Below are 22,339 nucleotides of genomic sequence, written 5' to 3' on the forward strand. Positions count from 1 at the left end.
TTCAAAGAAGCAGCATGTCAATTGTTTTTGCCATTTTCGGTGCGTTTTGCTAACATTGGAGTCAATGAGAAATGGCAAAAACCAAGATTCCTTCAAATTCCTGCGTTTTACCTGCTTTTTCAGTGCAGAAAACATGCGTTTTGGACTACCAAAACGCATGCTTTTTGATCAATAAAATAATGATTTCATAAGTCCCTTTACACACACACATAGTCTGACAATTTAAATTAAGGAAAATAATACTTTATTGCAATTTTTCCATAAAATATCATATTACCGCAATAATTTAATGAACATAATTTAATTTCATGATTTTTTCTATGATTATAGATTTGATTTTTTTTTACCATTTTTTCTAAGATTTTGACTATTTAAACTTTATTAAGCAGTGTCTTTATGTTCAAAACGCAACTATCAGAACGCAGGTGGAAACGCAGATAAAAAACGCTGAAAACACATCAAATACGCGGCAAAAACGCATGCGTTTTCAGCGCTAAATTTCAGAAAAAGGCAACTTTGGTCAAATCAATTAAGCCCAAAACGTGCGTTCTAAACTGCAAGTAGGTGAACGCAAAGTGCGTTCCTAGCCTTAGGTCAGAGTGCTTCTTTAATGGTGAGCTAAAATTTGTTTGCATTATATCTTCTTGTGTAAACAGTTATCTGATAGATTTGGTAGATCTCTTACACAATTGTTTTTTTTCACTTAATAAAGTTGACACTATGACATTGAAACGTGTTGTGAATAAAAGAACCTTATTATCCTCATATTTGAAAGATCGATTTACTCCAGCAAGTAATGGTTCGGTTTCAGGTTGTGTAGACAGATCTATCAGAAACTTGTTTTTGCATTTGACATTGGTCATAGATTCAATATAAATGTTTGTAGACAATTATTATCCCAGATGATTTCAGCTTACAAGTTTGTCACCAGGTTTTTGCTATACCATCTGAGAGCAGCATAATGTAGGGGCAGAGACTTTGATTCCAGGGATGTGTTACTTACTGGACTGCATGCTGTCTTTTTGATAAAATTATTTTATTTATATTTTTTTTTGAACATTTACCAGTTTTCCGAATGCTGAGCTCAGTATAACCCCGCCCACACCACTGACAGCTTTTTGTCAACATACAGTGTGCACAGATAGCTGCCAATCTGTGATGATAATGAAGGTTATACAGAGCTCTCGCACATAGAGGACTACATGGGAGCAGGTTTACTAATACTCTAGTGATAATCTCCTGCTGATAAAACAGTGTTTCTATCAAAACTACAGCAAGCAGCCCAATAAGTGACACATCGCTGGAATTTCGGTCTCTGTAAATTATGCTGCTCTATTGTTAGTAGGATAAAACCTGGTCACAGATCCCCTTTAATGGCATGTTGTAATATAATCTCATCAAATCTGATTACTGGATAAAGTTGGTCATTTTGAAGGTCACTCCCCACTGTCTAGCTGCTAGACAGGAGCATTGGTGGCCTATTGCCAAGGTAGCTAAAGTATCTGATCTGCTTATCCATCAAATGAATATCCAGTAAAACCAAATGGATCTTTGCCTTGTAATGTCAAGGCTCTATTGATAGATGTTAATATATGTCTGCAGATCATATCGTAAACATTTTAATAAAATTGTGATCTCTACCAGACATTTCCACATATAGATAAAATGATAACACTACAGAGCATCCTAAGCATTTCTAAAATTATAGGAATGCTTTACAGGAAATATGTAAGGGTGTTCCGACATTTTGTTTCCATTCAGTGATCACATTCTACATGAAAAACACCCTTGGACATTAAAGGGTTTGTCCTCTTTTGGGGCCATTTTTTCTTTTACTTAGATGCATATATTTGGGGCTAAAAATCATTAATACAGTTGGGTTGCATTAAACTTTTTACAAGCTCTTTATTTAACTCCACATTCAACTTTGAGGAGTTCAGAAAAAGACTGATAAAAAAATGACCTGTAAACTCTCTGTCAGACTGTGTAACGAACTGATGGATTCTCAGTTAACTAGGATGCAAGTGAGCAGCTAGTCCGGTAGTGATTATCACCTGCTGATAGAAACAACAGCACACAGCCTAATAAGTGATCCATGCCTGAAATCAGTGTCTCAGCCCCTACCTCATACTGCCATCAGATTATATAGCAAAAACTTGCTGACAGATTCCCTTTAAGCGTGTTATGTAAGTGATAACATTTGTGTTCCCATGTATTTCCATGTGTTCTTGTACTTTCCTTTAAAGTTGGAACTTGCATGGTGACATCATTCTGTTCTTCTTACAGTGTTTGAGAATAAAGATAAGATTGTGATCATCATGGAATATGCAAGTAAAGGAGAACTATATGATTACATCAGCGAGAGGAGAAGACTGAGTGAAAGGGAAACAAGGCATTTCTTCCGTCAGATTGTATCTGCTGTGCACTACTGTCATAAGGTAAGAAGGCAACATGTTGGGATTTGCTAGGCGTATTCTTTGGCTGAAGATATGGTGGTTGTGGATTCACATTTCCTTTATTGTAAATGGTGATTTATGCCTCAGTCATTCAGCATGAGGTTATGCTGCCATATTCTACATATCATGTGGCTCAGCTTGTGCTGTGTATTTATTCTCTCTCGTCAAACCTACTTTTGGTGTTCAGTGAAGTGATGTTTTGCTATGACCTGCAGACCCTTAATAAAGAAGTGAATGCATTTCTCTCCTACTCTATAAAGTGGCTAGAACAAGACAGGGGCTTGTGTAGTAATATAGGCCGAGTGTATTTTTAGTTTTCTGACAGTCAACGCAGACATTGAAAATATCACACACACACAAAATTCATGGATGCTTTCACTGTGCAAATATTTGTGCAGATAAGAAGGCTTTCAGATCCTGCTGACCTTTCACGAACAGAACTGGAGTTTACAAAGCTTCAGTATTTTATGGCCGTGAAGAATGAAGATAACTGCATTTGCAGAAACGCATTTCATGGTGCTGAAAATACAATTTATGGTGAGAAAGTGGAAAACTGCTATGTTTTACTTATGACTTCTATCTCTATATGTAATATAGAAGGCTCAAAAGTATTGTGAACCAAGCCTAAAGATGTAGACATATTCATAAGATAACTTCTAGTTAAAACACCTTTTTGCTAATAATAGGTAAAGGGGTCGCATGAAACTACAAGTGCATCTCAATAAATTAGAATATTATCAAACAGATAATTTATTTCAGGAATTCAGTACAAAAAGGAAAACATATTATATACAGTCATTACAAACAGAGTGATCTATTTCAAGTGTTTATTTCTGTTAATGTTCATGATTATGGCTTACAGCCAATGAAAACCCAAAAGTCATTATCTCAAACTCAAAAAATTAGAATAATTACCACAAAATACCTGCAAAGTCTTCCAAAGCATCTTATATAGTCCCTTAGGCGGGCTTTGCACACTACGACATCGCAGGTGCGATGTCGGTGGGGTCAAATTGAAAATGACGTACTTCCGGCATCGCATGCGACGTCGTAGTGTGTAAAGGTTCGATGATACGATTAACGAGCGCAAAAGCGTCGTAATCGTATCATCGGTGCAGCGTCGGCGTAATCCATGATTACGCTGACGCGACAGTCCGATGTTGTTCCTCGCTCCTGCGGCAGCACACATCGCTGTGTGTGAAGCCGCAGGAGCGAGGAGCATCTCCTACCGGCGTCACCGCGGCTTCCGTAGGTTATGCAGAAGGAAGGAGGTGGGCGGGATGTTTACATCCTGCTCATCTCCGCCCCTCCGCTCCTATTGGCCGCCTGCCGTATGACGTCGCAGTGACGCCGCACGACCCGCCCCCTTAATAAGGAGGCGGGTCGCCGGCCAGAGCGACGGTCGCAGGGCAGGTGAGTGCATGTGAAGCCGGCGTAGCGATAATTTTCGCTACGCCAGCTTTCACAAGATATTGTACCTGCGACGGGGGCGGGGACTATCGCGTCCGACATCGCAGCATCGGCTTGCGATGTCGCAACGTTCAAAACCCGCCTTAGTTTGGTACAGTAGGCTACACAATCATTGGGAAGACTGCTGACTAGACAGATGTCCAGAAGGCAGTCATTGACACTCTCCTCAAGGAGAGTAAGGCTAATTTCACACATCAGTTTTTGGCATCAGGCAAAATCCGGCGTGTGCCTGATGCAACGGACCCGGCGCAGAATATGCAAAAACTGATGTGCCTGATCCTTTTTTTTGACGGTTCCAATATACCTGATCCATCATAAACGGATCCAGCGCATCCGTTTTTGTATCCTTTTTGTCTGTTTTTTTTTGCTGGATCCGTTTTTTTCAATACATTGGAGCATGCTTAGTTTACAAAAACGGATCCGGCGGCCGCATCCATTTTTTAGCGCATTACGCCGGATCTGGCGTCCATAGGCTTCCATTGTAAAACACGCCGGACAAAAAAGTTACAAGATACGTTCCCTCCGGCCGCCGCTTTAGGCAAATATGACGGATCCGGCAAAAGCCGGATGTAACGCAAAGCCATCAGGCACAATCTGGCACTAATACAAATCAATGGGGATAAAATGGATCTGGCGCCGGATCCGTTTTACCCGTTTTTTTTCTGGATTGGGCCTGATCGAAAAAAACTGATGTGTGAAATTAGCCTAAGCCACAAAAAGTCATTGCTTAATAAGCTGGCTGTTCTGAGTGCTGTATCCAAGCATATTAATGGAAAGTTGAGTGGAAGGAAAAAGTGTGGTAGAAAAAGAGAAAAAGGTGCACGAGTTACCGGGATAACCGCAGCCTTGATAGGATTGTTAAGAAAAGGCCATTCAAAAATTTGGGGGAGATTCACAAAATAAGGACTGCTGCTGGAGTCAGTGCTTCAAGAGCCACCACATACAGATGTATCCAGGACATGGGCTACAACTGTCACATTCCTTGTGTCAAGCCACTCATGACCAATAGACAATGCCAGAAGCGTCTTACCTGGGCTAAGGAGAAAAAAAACTGGACTGTTGCTCAGTGGTCCAAGGTGTTGATTTCAGATGAAAGTAAATTTTGCATTTCATTTGGAAATCGCTCTCCCAGAGTCTGGAGGAAGAGTGGAGAGGCCACAATCCAAGCTGCTTGAGTTCTAGTGTGAGGTTTCCACAATCAGTGATGATTTGGGGAGCCATGTCATCTGCTGGTGTAGGTCCACTGTGTTTTATCAAGACCAAAGTCAGTGCAGGCGTCTACCAGGAAATGTTAGAGCAATTCATGATTCCCTCTGCCGACAAGTTTTTTGGTGATGGAAATTTCATTTTCCAGCAGGACTTGGCACCTGTCCACACTGCCAAAAGTACCAATACCTGATTTAGTAACCACAGTATCACTGTGCTTGATTGACCAGCAAACTCGCTTGACCTAAACCCCATAGAGAATCTAAGGCGTATTGTAAAGAGGGAGATGAGAGACACCAGACCCAACAATGCAGATGAGCTGAAGGCTGCTATCAAAGCAACCTGGGCTTCCATAACACCTCAGAAGTGCCACAGGCTGATCGCCTCCATGCCACACCGCATTGATGCAGTAATTCATGCAAAAGGGGCCCCGACCAAGTATTGAGGCATTTACTGTACAGACTTTTCAGTAGGCGCCAACATTTCAGAGTGTAAAATCATTTTTTCAGTTGGTCTTATATAATATTCTAATTTTCTGTCATAATGACTTTTGGGTTTTCATTGGCTGTAAGCCATAATCATCAACATTACCAGAAATAAACACTAGAAATAGATCACTCTGTGTGTAATGACTCTATATAATATATGTGTTTCCCTTTTTGTATTGAATTACTGAAATAAACTTTTGATGATATTCTAATTTATTGAGATGCACCTGTATAAGAAAAGGGTTGCAGGTTCCAATATTGAATATGTCCAATATTGCAGCTTACTCACATTCACTTGAATGGAGCGGAACCTTTTTCCTAATCTGATCCCTTTTAATATTCCAAATTTGTAATATATAGATGTTCTTCACTACCAGATATCTGGATATGGAGAGGTTCATTTACATTTGAGTGCAAAATTCAAAAGATTAAGCTATGATCACATAGTGATTCTGCTTTATATTTTGTCCATATGACAGGAAAATTTCAAAAAACAAAGCGTGCACGAATGCCAACCCCGAATCCTCAGGCTGCCATGTACATGAAATCAACACTGCACAGCATACATTTCTTTGTGAGATGCCTCAGTATTGTAAAACAAACTGGTACAATTCAATACAGCTGAAAAAAAAGGTACTTACACATACTACATGGTGGGCCATAAGAATGGATACACCCTGGATGGGCCATAAGTATGGATACACCCTGATTAAAATGGAAGTGATTGCTGATATCACCTTACCGTTTGTGGCATATTAGTATATGGGAGGGGCAAAACATTTTAGGCCGGGTGACGCCCATGGCGGCCATCTGCAAAGCCGCCATTTTAAATTCAACTTTACTCTTTTTTTATCAGGGTGTATCCATACTTATGGCCCACCCTGTATATACTGAACTGACTATAGCAAAATAATGTTCTTTTCGGCCTTATTTCCATCTATCTGGACATACATTTTTTTTCACCATGTGCATGGTAAGAAAATGCCAGAGCCAAACTGATGCAAGAACTGGCCCCATAGTTTGCTATAGGATTGTTCACACTCCTCCTGTGCATCAGTTGCGGACCCATGAAAGAGGCGGATTAGCAAACACTACATGTGTTTCTTGATTCAGCTCACGTATTGAATAGCTACTGGTGTAAAAATCCTGACGAGAACTGATGCTGTTTAGACAAAAGTTGTCATCACTTGAGGCACAAAAAAATTGATCAGAACAACATAGACATATAGAAATCCAGCCTTATTAAATGTTGGGTGTGTTGGGATCTTAGGGGATGTGTTTGGCTGCTGGGAGCATTCCCATCTAATATGCCTCAAATGCATAGCAAGAAACATACCCATAGATGTATATATGGAAGTTTGCAAAGTATGAAGTAGTTAATTACAACTAATACTGGCTTACTCTGTGTCCATGTATCTGAGTAAGTTTAGATTGCTTGCCATTCAGCAGTATCCAAAACAATAATGGGAATCTGTAGATGTTTTAATGATGTTGCAATCCTAATAAAAATCCACTTAAAATCAATTTGTCAGCAGGTTTTTTCTATGTAACCTGAAAGCAGCATGATGTAGATACAGAGAGTCTGATTCCACTATCACTTACTGGGCTGCATAGTGCAGTTTTGATAAAATCCCCCCCTTTTCTCTGTTGTAGATGTACCAGTGGTCAGAATGCTGTGCTGTGTATAACCCTGCCCACACCCCTCACTGGCAGAGATCTCTGTACACTGTAAATTATCACCAATCAGAACTGGGGGCAGGGTTACATAGATTAGCTGGACTGCCTGGCATGCGACACCTAGGCTTCTAATGATGATCTCCTGTTGATAAAACATTTATTGTATTGAAAATACAACACACAACCTATTGGGTGACACATCCCTGAAATCAGGCTTTCTTGCCTTACACTGCTCAGAGAATGGATAGAAAAACTTGTTGATAGAATGCCTTTAAATTCTGTACTTCCGAAGTAAAGCAATACCAAACTGTCCATATCTAAATCTAATACTTTGTCTACCACTAACTTTATGAACCAGTGAACAAATTATATCTTTATGAATGGATATAACCTTTACTGCTTGTATCATACCACATTTAAAGGGATGGTTCACCCATATTTTTTATTGTCTAGATTGATATTATATTGAGAAACAAAGTTTCTCTCAAATACCTTATGTTGGCAATAGTGCCTGTGAGAGGCGCTATTGCAGACCGCTGTTCCTTGCTCCGTGACCCCCGGGCTCCGTGACCTCGGGGATCCAGTGACGTCATGTCAAGTTTCTGACACCGCGGCCGAAGGCAGTGTCCTGGAGTGATGGGCTGTGGGCAGTGTTTCACCGCTCGTCATAGCCCATCTGCTCCCTCCCTCACAGCAGGGACACGCTGAGCTGTGACAAGCGGTGAAACACTGCCCACAGTTCAGTGAGTCAGGAACACTGGGGCCGGCTGCAGGGATGTGATGTGTCCGGAACTTGATGTGACGACACCGGATCCCCGAGGTCACCGAGCCCGGGGGTCACGAAGCGGGTAACAGCTGTCCGCAATAGCGCCTCTCACAGGCACTATTGCCAACATAAGGTATTTGAGAGAAACATTGTTTCTCAATATAATATCGAACTAGACAATAAAAAATATGGGTGAACCACCCTTTTAAGGCCTCATTCAGATGTCTTTGGCTCACGTACATATTCATCCTGCATATTCCACAAATAGAACACGTACAGTTGTACTCACTGGGCCTGTTCACAAGTCTAGTTTTCTGGAGGATCAAGCATCCGCAAAAAAAAGAAATTGAGACATCCAATTTTGATCAGAATTCTTTGTACAAAATCACACATTTAATTCTATGGAACCATGTAAGAGTCTGGAGTCAAATGAGAAAGGGAAAGTAAAGTTACACATACAAGTCCTATTTTCATTTCTTATTCATTTAGGTCAGCAGTTTGTATTCCACATATTATATTTCCAGTGAACAGAGTGACAAAATTGTATTTGTTATATCGCACAGTTTACATGACTATCCGCCGGCTATTCTTTTTATAGAAGATCCTTCCTGCTGTCTAGTTCACAGACTAAACACCCCAAGACACTTCTCCTTGCAGGGCTAAGAGTCTTATGTGCCAACTGAAATTGTTAAAGCTTGGATAATCTTAACTCTTAGCTATAACACATTTTTCCTCCGTAATCAAAGCATATCTTTGTGAAATGTTTATCGCATATCTGAGAGGCACCCAAATGGAATTAGACTTGCACTTCCAGATCTTGGCACTAAGCTGCAGATTATATTTCTCCTGCTCACTACAGACCAAGGGAGTTGAAATAAGGTACCAGAAGAATCATATACTTTGTAGGAGGATGGATTCCACTCATTCTTGTCTTAACCACATAGCAAGTGACTAATAGATAGCCTGCTGATAGACTTCAGGTTGGTAATGGCATAGTGAAGGAATCTTTTTCAGTGAGAATCAGTAAAACCATTATTTTATATATATTATTTCATTTATGCTATTTAATGCTTTGGGATTTCTTTGTTTTTTTTTAATTTTTCCAGAATGGTGTTGTACACAGAGATCTCAAGCTGGAGAACATTCTTCTAGATGAAAATGGTAACATTAAGGTAAGGTAGACTTATTACTGTGGCTGTTTTAATGTTACAGTAATCCTAAGAAAATGGCATTTAAAGGGAATCTGTCACTGGGTTTATGCTATGTAATCTGAGAGCAGCATAATATGAGGTCAGGGACCCGGATTCCATCGATGTGACACATAGTGCTTTGCATGCTGTTATTTTGATAAAATCAGTTCTTCATCTGCTGCAGATCTAGTTGTTCTCAAAATGCTGAGCTTTGTATAACCCCACCCACTCCACTGATTGGCAGCTTTCTGTGTACACTGTGCATTTTACGGAAAGCTGTTAATCAGTGTTGGGGGACGGGTTACACAGAAGAGGAGGAGAACTACATGGAACAAGATAAGTGTTCCTCTAGTGATAATCTGTTGCTGGTAAAGCATTTATATTATTGAAACTTCAACAAGCACTATAGTGACAGCAGGATCTCTGTCCCTACGTCAGGCTGCTCTCAGTTTACATAGTCAAAACCTGCTGACAGACACCCTTTAAAGGGATTCACTGGGCAAATTATATTGATGACATATAGGATAGGTCCTCACTATCAGCTTGGTGGGATTTCGTCAACCTCACTCTTGTTGGGAGTTTCATCATCAGCTCCTAGCAGGCGTATTTGAGCTCTTCTGTACTACCTGACCATGACTGCTACACATTGCATGGAGCTGAGCAGTGCAACGCCATTAAATGTTTACATCTATTTGCCATTATAACTAATTACAGTAGATGAGTGTCTAGGTGTGAGAGGTTTCTGCAGGGTGTGCTAGCTGCTGGACTTTGGGGGGGAAGGTGAAGATATCAGATGAGAATGTGAGTACATGGCGGTAAGATAGGGGGACAGGGGAAGGGTGAAAGGGAATAGAGGTGAGTGAACATGAGGTCTATAGTGTGGTCTGTGTGTGACTGTGGAGGACCATTTTATAACACACAAGGATGAAGTGAGTGACAAAAGTTTGGAGATTGCTTACTGTTGGGTGTATGTGAGGATATTGATATCACCCATGATGATAGTGTTAATGTTAGCAGAGAGAAAGTATAAAAGCCAGGTAAAAAAGGGATCTATAAAGGTGGTGGCTGAGCTCCTTCCCGAAATGACTATTATCCACTTTTGTGTTTTCGTTTTTTCCTCTTCCTCTTCTAAAAGTAAAAACTTTTATTTTTCCATAGACATAGCCATATGAGGGCTTGTTTTTTTTGCAGGACTAGCTTTAATTTTGTTTGACATCATCTCTTTTATCTTTTGATGTACTGGAAAGTGCAATCTTTATATTTTGAACGTTCACTATACAGTAAAATTGGTCTGGCGATATGATTTTCCAGGTCAATTAGATACCAAATATGCATATATTTTTTTTTATTTACGTGGTCCAAAAAAATTCTTACATTTGTTAAAAAAAGTTAAATACATTTTTCTTGTATTGCCATTTTCTGAGACCCACAAAGTTTATTAATTTTTGGTCAACGGGGCTATGTGAGGGCTTATTTTTTGTGACTTGTTTTCACTGATAACATTTTGGGGTAAATACAATGTTTTGATTGCTTTTTATTGCATTGTTTTGTCGTTTTCAGCGGCCAAAAAAACATTTTTGGTGTTCAGATTTTTTTTTTCTAATTACCGTACACTATTCACCAGTTGGCTTAATTAATTTTATAGCTGATAGATTAAACGTTTACAGATGATTTGAACTAGTATACATTTTTTTTTAAATTTTTAAAAACACTTTGTTCTGGACTTGTTAGTTCACATAGGGGATTTAAGCCTGCAATTGTCTGATTGTTTATTCTATATATAGCAAAAATCATGGTCTTCTATGAACACCAGCCAGAAGCTGGCCTTCACAGGAATACCATGATGATAGACATGCAGGTCTTTAGCAATCCCCCGACCGTTTTGTCAAAATGTTGGTGCCCCATAATGACGCCACAGGGGCGCCAATGGGTGCATGGAATAACATGCCCCTTCATCCCCTGGTCAGAGATTAACAGTGGCATTTATCAGTTTAACAGCTGTGAGTGGAGCCCTGCTAGAGGCAGATGATAGCTGAAAATCACAGCAGTGATGAGCTTGGAAAAACTCTGCTAGAGGCAGATGATTGCTGAATATCACAGCGGTCATGTGCTTGGAAAAGTTCTGCTGGAGGCAGATGATGACTGAATATCACAGCCTTCATGTTTTTGGAAAAGCTCTTTTGGAGGCAGATGATGGCTGAATATCACAGCTGTCATCTGCTGGGGAAAAATATAGGCTCAGTCTGAGCCTGCATCAAAGTCAGAGAGCTGGCATATGGTGTCAGTGTACATCAGATGTCAGTAAGGGGTTATTGGAAATCATCTGCAGCTAGTTGGTGGGTCCTCTTATACTTTATGCTATGCTTTTACCTCTTTCTAATAAAAAAGACACAGCTATTGTATGGAAATATTATACTTTTTTGCCATTTGTAGAACATTGACAAAACAGCGAAATCGATAGCCCGTGAGACCCTAATGGAGTATCCTCCGTATCACCATGTTGGTAGTGATCTTTGTATAGTCTGGGTATTTGCTTATAGTTATAAATATTCTTCCTTTTTTGTCACATATTCATTACTCATCAGTTAAATACCAAGTATTACATTTATACCAATAAATCACTCAAAACCAAAAGTTCATTTCTGGCACCCATATGAATGTACTCATGTGGAAACGTGCAGTGTTAGTCCTGAAACTCGCACTCCCATGCCAGCAGCCAACTACAAGTGTACCACCCACACCACGTGCACACGTCATGTACCGTACACACATCATCACTTGATTAGAAAATGTTCTTATCGCTCTTATATCAGACTTTAATCCAGTTCATACTGCCAGCACTGTCCAGCACTCTGTCCATGTTTTTGATGACAGTCATTATCTCAGTTAGCTGTGGATGTGCTATTCACGTGTGGTAACCTGAGGTGACCTCGTCTCTGATCACAATGTGATTCATTATTTTGATGCCATCGTAATAGACTTACAAATCGCTGTCCAGCAAACTGACTGCTTTGCATAATTTTCAGCACAAAACTCGAAAATGCCGTCTGAGAGCATTTCTGACTAACCCATGTCGAAGGCCTTGTTGTTGTTGCAAATTACTGAGTCGGAAATGATAATAGTCAAGCAATACTTTGTACTCTGCATAGTGCTCAGTATGCAAATGTCTCCTCCATGGGGGGCCAAGGTCAAGTCAACCACTGTGACAGAATAAGAAAACAATTGCACCTTGTACATTCAATGAATAGTGAACTTGCATGAACACTTTGTAATAATTAATCTTTATTGCATTTTTCAAATAACATTACCTTACCTTCTATTTTAGAGAAAAGCATTTATCAGGAGTAGAAAATAAAAGCTTTCCCTAGGGGCTTATCGACACAGTTGTATCTTAGGCTGCTTTCATACTTCCTTTTTTTTTTACATCAGTCACAATCCATTTTGTGACTGATGCGACTGATTCGTCACAGATAGTGATAAAACTGATGCGACGGATCCTGTGAAAAAACTGATCCGTTGTAGTCACCCATTGTGGGGTGTGAAAGAGAGAGAAAGATAATGTTTTGAGCAGAATTGAATTTACAGTCGATCTGGACATGCCCAGATGAAAAAAATGGATCCGTTGCCTGATTCCGTCATATGACGGGTGATGACGGGTTCCTCTGCCCATAGGCTTCCATTGCAACTAACGATGGACGCCGACGGATCCTTTGCTGGCTGTTTTTTCAACGCACACAAAAAACGTTGCATTGTGCGTTCCTTCCGCCCAATGGTCAGTCATTCCACGACTGATCCGTTGCTGGACGGATGTAACGCAAGTCCATTAGGCTAGTTTCACACTTGCGTTGAACGGCATCTGTTGCATTTCGTTATGTGACGAATGCAATGGATGCGTTGCATATAATGGCACAACGGATGCAACGGATCGTACAAAACAACGGAAAGCTTTTTTTTTTTTCTTTTTTTTTTTCTTTACAGTTTTACCGGCGGCAGACTATTGTGAACGATCAGCTGATCACCCGGCTGCCGGGCCCTCAGCTGATCGCTCTCAAAAGCCGGCTACCAGGCGCTCAGCTAAGCGCTATCAAAAGCCGGCTGCCGGGCGCTCAGCTGAGCGCTCTCAAAAGCCGGCTGCCGGGCTCTCAAAAGCTGATCGTTCAGCCACCGAGAGACAAAATAAAGTTTCTGTGATTTGTAAAAAAAAAAAAAAAAAAAGATGAGCATGCGCAGTGAAAAAATAAAGGATTCTGCTGCTCAAAAAAAGTTACATGCTGCGTTCCTTCCGCCCAGCGGAAGCAATGCAGCGTCAGCCAGCGGAAGCAACGCAGGTACTTTTGGCACAATCCGTCATCCATACAAGTCTATGGGAAACAGCGGAATCCGTTAATGGATTCCGCTGTTTTACACAAGGGCGGATTGTGACTGAAGGTAATTAACGCAAGTGTGAAAGTACCTTTAGTCGCAATCCGTCCTTAATACAAGTCTATGGAAAAAACTGAATCCTGCTAAATATTTTGCAGGATTCAGTTTTTTCTCAGTGCCAAGGATTATGACTGATTGGAAAAATGGAAGTGTGAAAGCAGGCTTAGCTCTGCATCACTAACGATGTACAAATGTGCATACATATGTGTATACTATACAGATTTTTTTTTCATCATGTTCTTTATGAACATGAACAGAGATGCTAAAATGATAACTACCGTGTTTTTCCAAAAATAAGACACTGTCTTATATTTTTTTTGCCCCCCCAAAAAGCACTAGGGCTTATTTTTGGAGGAGGTCTTATTCTTGGAGAAACACGGTTGGGGGTAAGTTTACCCCCCAAAAAAGCAGACCCACCCCCACTTCCCAGGAGACTCATACTCACCAGACCAGTACGTCTGCGTGGTTCCCAGATCCTCCTGTGATCTCCGGTCGGTGCTGCACGCCGTCCTACCCTGCTGCTAGCTGACACGCACAGCAGATCGCAGGCATACACACACAGAAGATCCCAGACACACACAGCAGATCACACACACAGCAGATCTCACACACACATACACACACACACACAGCAGATCACAGATATACACAGCAGATCACACACAGCAGATCGCAGGCACACACAGCCGATCACAGATACACACATCCTATCACAGGCACACACAGCCGATCACAGATACACACATCCGATCACAGGCACACACAGCCGATCACAGATACACACATCCTATCATAGGCACACACAGCCGATCACAGATACACACATCCGATCACAGGCACACACAGCCGATCACAGATACACACATCCGATCACAGGCACACACAGCCGATCACAGGCACACACATCCGATCACAGGCACACACATCCGATCACAGGCACACACAGCCGATCACAGATACACACATCCGATCACAGATACACACAGCCGATCGCAGATACACACATCTGATCGCAGATACACACAGCCGATCACAGACACACACAGCCGATCACAGACACACACAGCCGATCACAGATACACACATCCGAACGCAGACACACACAGCCGATTGCAGACACACACAGCAGATCACACACACACACACACACATACACACACATCACATCACATCACATCCAGCACTTACGGCAGCAGAGAATGAGAGCAAGTCACGTGTCCGGCCACAAGTCCTGTTCGTCGCGCTGCACCGCACTGCCTCTCAGGATTCTCCCGGCGAGAAGAGATCGGTGTCACTGGATGAGGTGAGTGTGTATGCGATCCGATGTATGTGCGATCCGATGTTTGTGTGTGTCTATGTGATTTGATGTTTGCATGTGATCCGATGTTTGTGTGTGCGATCTGAATATGTGTGCGATCTGACTGTGTGTGCGATCCGATGTTTGTGTGTGAGATCTGGTGTGTGTGTGTGTGAGAGATATCTGATGAGTGTGGGTGTGTGATCACTGCAGGTCCTGCTGCTCGGCGTCTGGTGAGTGTAATTGCCGGGTGCCGCTGTGTATAATGAAGTGTCCTGTAGTATCTGTAACTTTTTTAGCTGCACGGACACTTCATTATTGATCCGAGACTAGGGCTTATTTTCGGGGGAGGGCTTATATTTAAGCCTTTCTCCGAAAATGCTGAAAATCCCTGCTAGGGCTTATTTTTGGGGGAGGTCTTATTTTTGGAAAAATACGGTAATTGGTGATTTCACCATAGTGGGATGGCCATCTTTGGGAACAATTTTCTTTTTACTTAAAGGGTGTATCCGGAAGTTTAAAATTAATGTGCCTAAGGATGAACAAGCAGTTAGTTGCTACCTACCTGCCTGTTGTGTCTGAAACCGTTCTTTGCAGGCATTGAGTGCTCACAGGCCGCTTTTACCGATGATTCAGCTCCTTCCGGTAATGTCATGTCGACAGAGTGATGGCTTCTCATCCTCTCCACTCTGTAGATGGGACAGGACAGGCAACATCATGCTTATTGACAGCCGGCTCCCCCATTAAGGCAGTAGGGATACGACTGTCAATTAGCATGAATTTGGCTGTTCTGCCCCATCTGTAGAAAAGAGCAAAAACGAAGCCTCCACTCTGCTGACGAAGCCACTGTATCGCCGGAAGAAGCGAGCTATCTGTGACCACTCTATGGCGGCGGAGAACAGCACCGTGCACAACAGACAGGTAGGTAACAGCTAACAGACTGTTAGTGCTTAGCCACTTGTTTGTTAAATCCCCAGATATATACTTCAAGTGCATGTATATTAGGCTAAAATAATTTTTGCAGTTGGGTTTCTTTACAAATTTTGCAGCATTTTGCTTTTACAGGCTGTTTGTTCCTCGCACATTTATCTTTAATGTAGTCTGTGGCCATAAATCAGCTGAGAGGAGCTCAGAAAAGGATAGATAATATAGAGCTATAAACTTTCTTATACTGTCAGAATGAGTCAAAGATGAAGGTAAAGTGGTTGGCCACCTTCTCGTGTTAATGCAGCTTTCCATACACTCTGCCAAGCAATTCTGTCTATAAAATGGAGCAGGTGTCCAAATATAATAGAAACATTTACATACCTGTTTTTTGCCTTCACATAGCAATGCTGTCCATGTTAAAACATCCATGTTATGCCCAGAACTCGTTTTCCATTGGTTAGACTAGATTCTAGAATCAGATTAGCAAACTGTTTTGTTTTCTTGTTTTTTTGGGGGTGGGAGGGGACTACTATGTTTAGTTAAGGTGAAGGTGTTGCAGCCACAAGAATCTGTCTACATACCAACTTTGGTCTCACAACATTAAGGCTATGTTCACACACTGCGTTTTTTACCCGCGTTTTTGGTCCGTTTTTGCTGCAGAAGTTTCTTGATAAAAAATTGTTTAGAAGAACTGAAGTCCTCAGTCAATACCTTTTAACATTTAAATAACATTTTTTTATCTCTACTGGCTAACACGGTACAAAGATATATTTTCCCTGCATCGAAGTTTCTTGAGAAATTCTTGTAACCTTTCTGCAGACATTTCCCAGCAAAACCTATGGCAAAAAAAATTAGCTGTGCGCAGACTGCGTTTTTTTCTTAAGAAAATTCCTTCAGTAGATTTTCTTAAGAAAAAGAATGAGCATGTCACTTCTTTTCTGCAGCTAACCCTGTTATTTCACTCCATTGACTGTAATGTAATCATGAAATAGCGCAGGAATAACGCAGGTAGCAAGTGGTGTGCGTTTTTCCTGTGTTATTCCTGCGTTATACCTTCATTATTCTCACGTTATTTCGCGTTTTCGGGACATAGTGAACATCCTTGCCCTGCGTTTTGCAGGGAAGTGATGTCACTAGGACAGGAAGAAGAAGAGAAAAAAAAGCGTGTGCTCCGCTGTATTTTTACCGTCCAGCCGAGGTAAACACACAGCGGTGACCCGGTATTCTCAGGCTGGGGAGGGCGAGGGCCAGGGTTAATGCCCCCCCCCCTCCTGCAGCCCAGAATATCAGTCTGCAGCTGCCCCGGGACTGTCGCATCCATTATGCGGCAGTCCCGGCGTGTAACCGGCTCTTCCTGTTGCCATGATGTGGTGGCAATCAGGGTAATATGGAGTTAACGACAACCAATAGCTGACGCTAAGTCCAAGATTAGTAATGGCAGTGTCTTTGACATGCCGTCACTAATCTGGAAGTGAAAGTAAAGAAACACTCACAAACACCGAAAAATCCTTTATTTTGAATAAAAGGCAAAAAGCCCCTCTTTCTCCACTGTATTAAACCCCCCGAAACACACAGCTCCGACGTAATCCACAGCGATGTCCCGCGGTGCTTCCAGCTCTGCTCCAGCCGCGTGTGACAGTTCTCCACGCAGCCTCGGTCAGGGAGAGAGTGCTGAATGCGGCTCCTGAGCAAGGTGCAGAGGTGACTCCAGGACATTTCTCACGGCCGCTGATGTCTATCTATCTATCTATCCATCTATCTATCTATGATTCTATCTATCTATACCCCTAAATATCTATCTATTATCTATCTATATCTATCTATTATCTATCTTTCTATATTATCTATACCCCTAAATATCTATTAGCTTTCTATCTATCTATCCCTCTATTATCTATCTATCTATCTATCTATATATTCCCCTAAATATCTATTATCTATCTATATCTATCAATCCATCTATCTATCCCTCTATCTATCATCTATCTATCTCTGTATTATCTATCTATTTTTTTTTTCATTTTCAACGTGCTTTATTGCTGTAAAGGCATTAAAAAACGCAGGGACCAACCTGAAAAAAAACGCACCAAAAACGCACCAAAACGCACCTGCGTTATTGGTGCGTTTTTTAACGCAGGTGCGCTAATCCTTCACTCTCAAGAAATTTCTTAAATTTCTTAAGAAAAATCATTTTTCTAGTGTGAACATAGCCTAAGTCTCAGACAAGACAAGTGGCATGACCAAAATATTTGTGGGTTTATCTGAGACTTTTGAAAGGCATTTGACACTGCCCTTTTTGGTTCCTAATGGTAACCGGTTTAGATAGTAGGGTTCAAAAACTGCATCACACACCACACCCAGTGCGTTGTGGGGAATAACTGCTACTCTGAATGGTCTCCAGTTCTAAATGGTGTACCCCAAAGTTCAGTGCTGGGTCCACTATTATTCAACAAATTTATTACTGTTATGGATAACCGGATTAATAGTCTTTTTTCTATTTTTGCAGTTGACACCAAGCAATGTAATGTAGTGCAGTCTAAGGCCCCCTTCACACGTCCGTGAAAAAACACGCACGTGTGTTATGTCCGTTTTTCGGGTCCATTTTCCGTTTTTGTGTCCGTTTTTATGGTCCGTGTGGCATCTGTGTGAACTGCGTATGCTAGTCGTGTGTGCCTGTGGAATGGCCGTGTGTGTGTGTGAAACTTAACTGACGTGTGTGTGTGTGTGTGTGTTGTCCGTGTGAAATGTCCATGTGTGATGTTAAATGTCATTGATACATGCCGGCTGACAGCAGACAGAGTCGTGCGCTGAGAATGAACTCCGGTGAACTTCACCCAACTTCATCCTCATACTGCGGCTCTGTCTGTGTCGCGTCCTGATTAGCGGTCACCTGTGAAGGACTCACCGGTGATCGCTAATCACCAGAGTGACTGAATGGAGTACCCCTCTCGCATACTCACCGTTCCCTGATCATCGGCGCGGCGCTGCACGGCTGTTCTCTAAACTCCGGCGGCTTTTCCTCTTTTGAAAAAGCCGGCCGCTCATTAAACAATCTCGTATTCCCTGCTTTCCCCGCCCACCGGCAAATATGATTGGTTGCAGTGAGACACACCCACACGCTGAGTGACAGCTGTCTAACTGCAACCAATCACAGCCGCCGGTGGGCGTGTCACTATGGAGCAGAGAAATAAATAAATAAATAATTAAAAAAAACGGCGTGCGGTCCCCCCCAATTTTAATACCAGCCAGATAAAGCCATACGGCTGAAGGCTGGTATTCTCAGTATGGGGAGCTCCACGTTATGGGGAGCCCCCCAGCCTTACAATATCAGTCAGCAGCCGCCCAGAATTGCCGCATACATTAGATGCGACAGTTCTGGAACTGTACCCGGCTCTTCCCGATTTGCCCTGGTGCGTTGGCAAATCGGGGTAATAAGGAGTTAATGGCAGCCCATAGCTGCCACTAAATCCTAGATTAATCATGTCAGGCGTCTCCCCGAGATACCTTCCATGATTAATCTGTAAGTTACAGTAAATAAACACACACACCCGAAAAAATAATTTATTAGAAATAAAAAACACTAACAAAGTCCCTGGTTCACCAATTTAATAAGCCCCAAAAAGCCCTCCATGTCCGGCGTAATCCAGGATGGTCCAGCGCTGCTTCCAGCTCTGCTGCATGAATGTAAATGAGAAAGCCGCGGAGACACCATCACATGTTTCTCAACGCTGGCAGGAAACTAGCCAGGTCTTTCACCGGGAAGGAACAACCACGGGAACGGCAGTCTCCAGTCAAGGAGACCACCTATACCAAACATGGTATCCATCCACAGACAGCCGTTTCGGGGTATTTGCCCCTCATCAGTGTGGAGTAGGAATCTGGCTAGTGGGGGCAATGCCTAGTAAAAGACTACTTAAGCAAGCATTGTTGACCTTAGGGAGATCAACATATCCACTGTGGAGACACCATCACGTGTTTCTCAACGCAGTGATTCTAGAGCAAAGCCCCCTGGGAAGTATGCAAATGAGAAAGCCGCGGAGACACCATCACATGTTTCTCAACGCTTGCAGGAAACTAGCCAGGTCTTTCACCGGGAAGGAACAACCACGGGAATGGCAGTCTCCAGTCAAGGAGACCACCTATACCAAACATGGTATCCATCCACAGACAGCCGTTTCGGGGTATTTGCCCCTCATCAGTGTGGAGTAGGAATCTGGCTAGTGGGGGCAATGCCTAGTAAAAGACTACTTAAGCAAGCATTGTTGACCTTAGGGAGATCAACATATCCACTGCGGAGACACCATCACGTGTTTCCCAACGCAGTGATTCTAGAGCAAAGCCCCCTGGGAAGTATGCAAATGATTGCATACTTCCCAGGGGGTTTTGCTCTAGAATCACTGCGTTGAGAAACACGTGATGGTGTCTCCGCAGTGGATATGTTGATCTCCCTAAGGTCAACAATGCTTGCTTAAGTAGTCTTTTACTAGGCATTGCCCCCACTAGCCAGATTCCTACTCCACACTGATGAGGGGCAAATACCCCGAAACGGCTGTCTGTGGATGGATACCATGTTTGGTATAGGTGGTCTCCTTGACTGGAGACTGCCGTTCCCGTGGTTGTTCCTTCCCAGTGAAAGACCTGGCTAGTTTCCTGCCAGCGTTGAGAAACATGTGATGGTGTCTCCGCGGCTTTCTCATTTGCATACTTCCCAGGGGGCTTTGCTCTCGAATCACTGCGTTGAGAAACACGTGATGGTGTCTCCGCAGTGGATATGTTGATCTCCCTAAGGTCAACAATGCTTGCTGCTGCATGAATGTGACCGGAACTGCAGCAGACACTGCCTCTCCTGTCAGCTCCACTCAGCAAATGAAGACAGCCGCGCAATCAGCTGAGCTGTCATTGAGGTTACCCGCTGTCACTGGATACAGCGGTGGCCGCGATTAACCTCAGTGAAAGCTCAGCTGATCGCGCTACTCACCTCATTTGCTGCGTGGAGGTGACAGGAGCAGCGGTGTATTCTGCAGCTCCAGTCACCTCCATGCAGCAGAGCTGGAAGCGATGCTGGATCATCCTGGATTACGCCGGACATGGAGGGCTTTTTGGGGCTTATTAAATTGGTGAACCAGGGAATTTGTTAGTGTTTTTTATTTCTAATAAATGATTTTTTCGGGTGTGTGTGTTTATTTACTGTAACTTACAGATTAATCATGGAAGGTATCTCGGGGAGACGCCTGACATAATTAATCTAGGATTTAGTGGCAGCTATGGGCTGCCATTAACTCCTTATTACCCCGATTTGCCAACACACCAGGGCAAATCGGGAAGAGCCGGGTACAGTTCCAGAACTGTCGCATCTAATGTATGCAGTAATTCTGGGCGGCTGCTGACTTATATTGTTAGGCTGGGGGGCTCCCCATAACGTGAAGCTCCCCATACTGAGAATACCAGCCTTCAGCCGTATGGCTTTATCTGGGTGGTATTAAAATTGGGGGGGACCGCACGCCGTTTTTTTTAATTATTTATTTATTTATTTCTCTGCTCCATAGTGACACGCCCACCGACGGCTGTGATTGGTTGCAGTTAGACAGCTGTCACTCAGCGTGTGGGCGTGTCTCACTGCAACCAATCATATTTGCCAGTGGGCGGGGAAAGCAGGGAATACGAGATTGTTTAATGAGCGGCCGGCTTTTTCAAAAGAGGAAAAGCCGCCGGAGTTTAGAGAACAGCCGCGCAGCGCCGCGCCGGAGATCGGTGAACGGTGAGTATGAGGGGGGGGGGGGGGAACTGACCGACAGACAGCGAGAGGGACAGATAAGACAGAGAGACCGACCGACGGACTGAGGGAGAGAGTGAAACAGAAAAAGAAAAAAGACCGACATCACATGAAAAAAGCACAAAATGTACAGGGAGCAAACAGAGATGCGTCCGTGTCACTCGGAGGTGCGCACTGACCCATTGACTTTCATTGGATCCGTGCTGCGTGTTGCGTGCTGAAAACGGACATGCATCCGTGCAAAACGGAGACACAAATGTAGCACGCACACGGACCCACGGACCTTAATGAAAAACGCACATGTGTCCTCAAACATTAAATAACATTGGTGCACGTTTGGCCGTGTCTCCGGTATATACGGAAACGGACCAAACACGCACGTGTATCACGGACGTGTGAAGGGGGCCTCAGGAAAATGTTTGTAAATGACAAGCTGACGTGGACAAACTATAGTATTTGCCATCCACTTTGCAGATGAAATTCAGTGTGAATAAATGTAAAGTTAAACTAGGAGAGTCACTGTAAAGATGGATTTTGGTGTATGTGTAGATCAGACTAAATGGCTAGAGATGAGTGAACCCGAATATTAACGTTTGATGTTTATATCGAACACAGACTTTACAAAAAATTCAGTGTTCTAGGTTGTTTACAAGCTGTGGTACTTGCC

General features: G+C 42.7%; 1 protein-coding gene across 1 annotated transcript in view; it reads left to right on the plus strand.

Annotated features, from left to right (window-relative positions):
- The window catches only part of NUAK1 (NUAK family kinase 1), a 156,965-nt gene that overhangs the window by 121,254 nt on the left and 13,372 nt on the right, over positions 1–22,339 (plus strand). Inside the window, exons 3-4 of the mRNA XM_075344752.1 lie at positions 2,287–2,438; positions 9,170–9,235. Of these exons, the coding sequence (XP_075200867.1) occupies positions 2,287–2,438; positions 9,170–9,235 (218 nt within the window). The remainder of the gene's footprint in view (positions 1–2,286; positions 2,439–9,169; positions 9,236–22,339) is intronic.

The sequence above is a fragment of the Anomaloglossus baeobatrachus genome, chromosome 4 (assembly GCF_048569485.1).
Source record: "Anomaloglossus baeobatrachus isolate aAnoBae1 chromosome 4, aAnoBae1.hap1, whole genome shotgun sequence".
Classification (NCBI taxonomy): Eukaryota; Metazoa; Chordata; class Amphibia; order Anura; family Aromobatidae; genus Anomaloglossus; species Anomaloglossus baeobatrachus.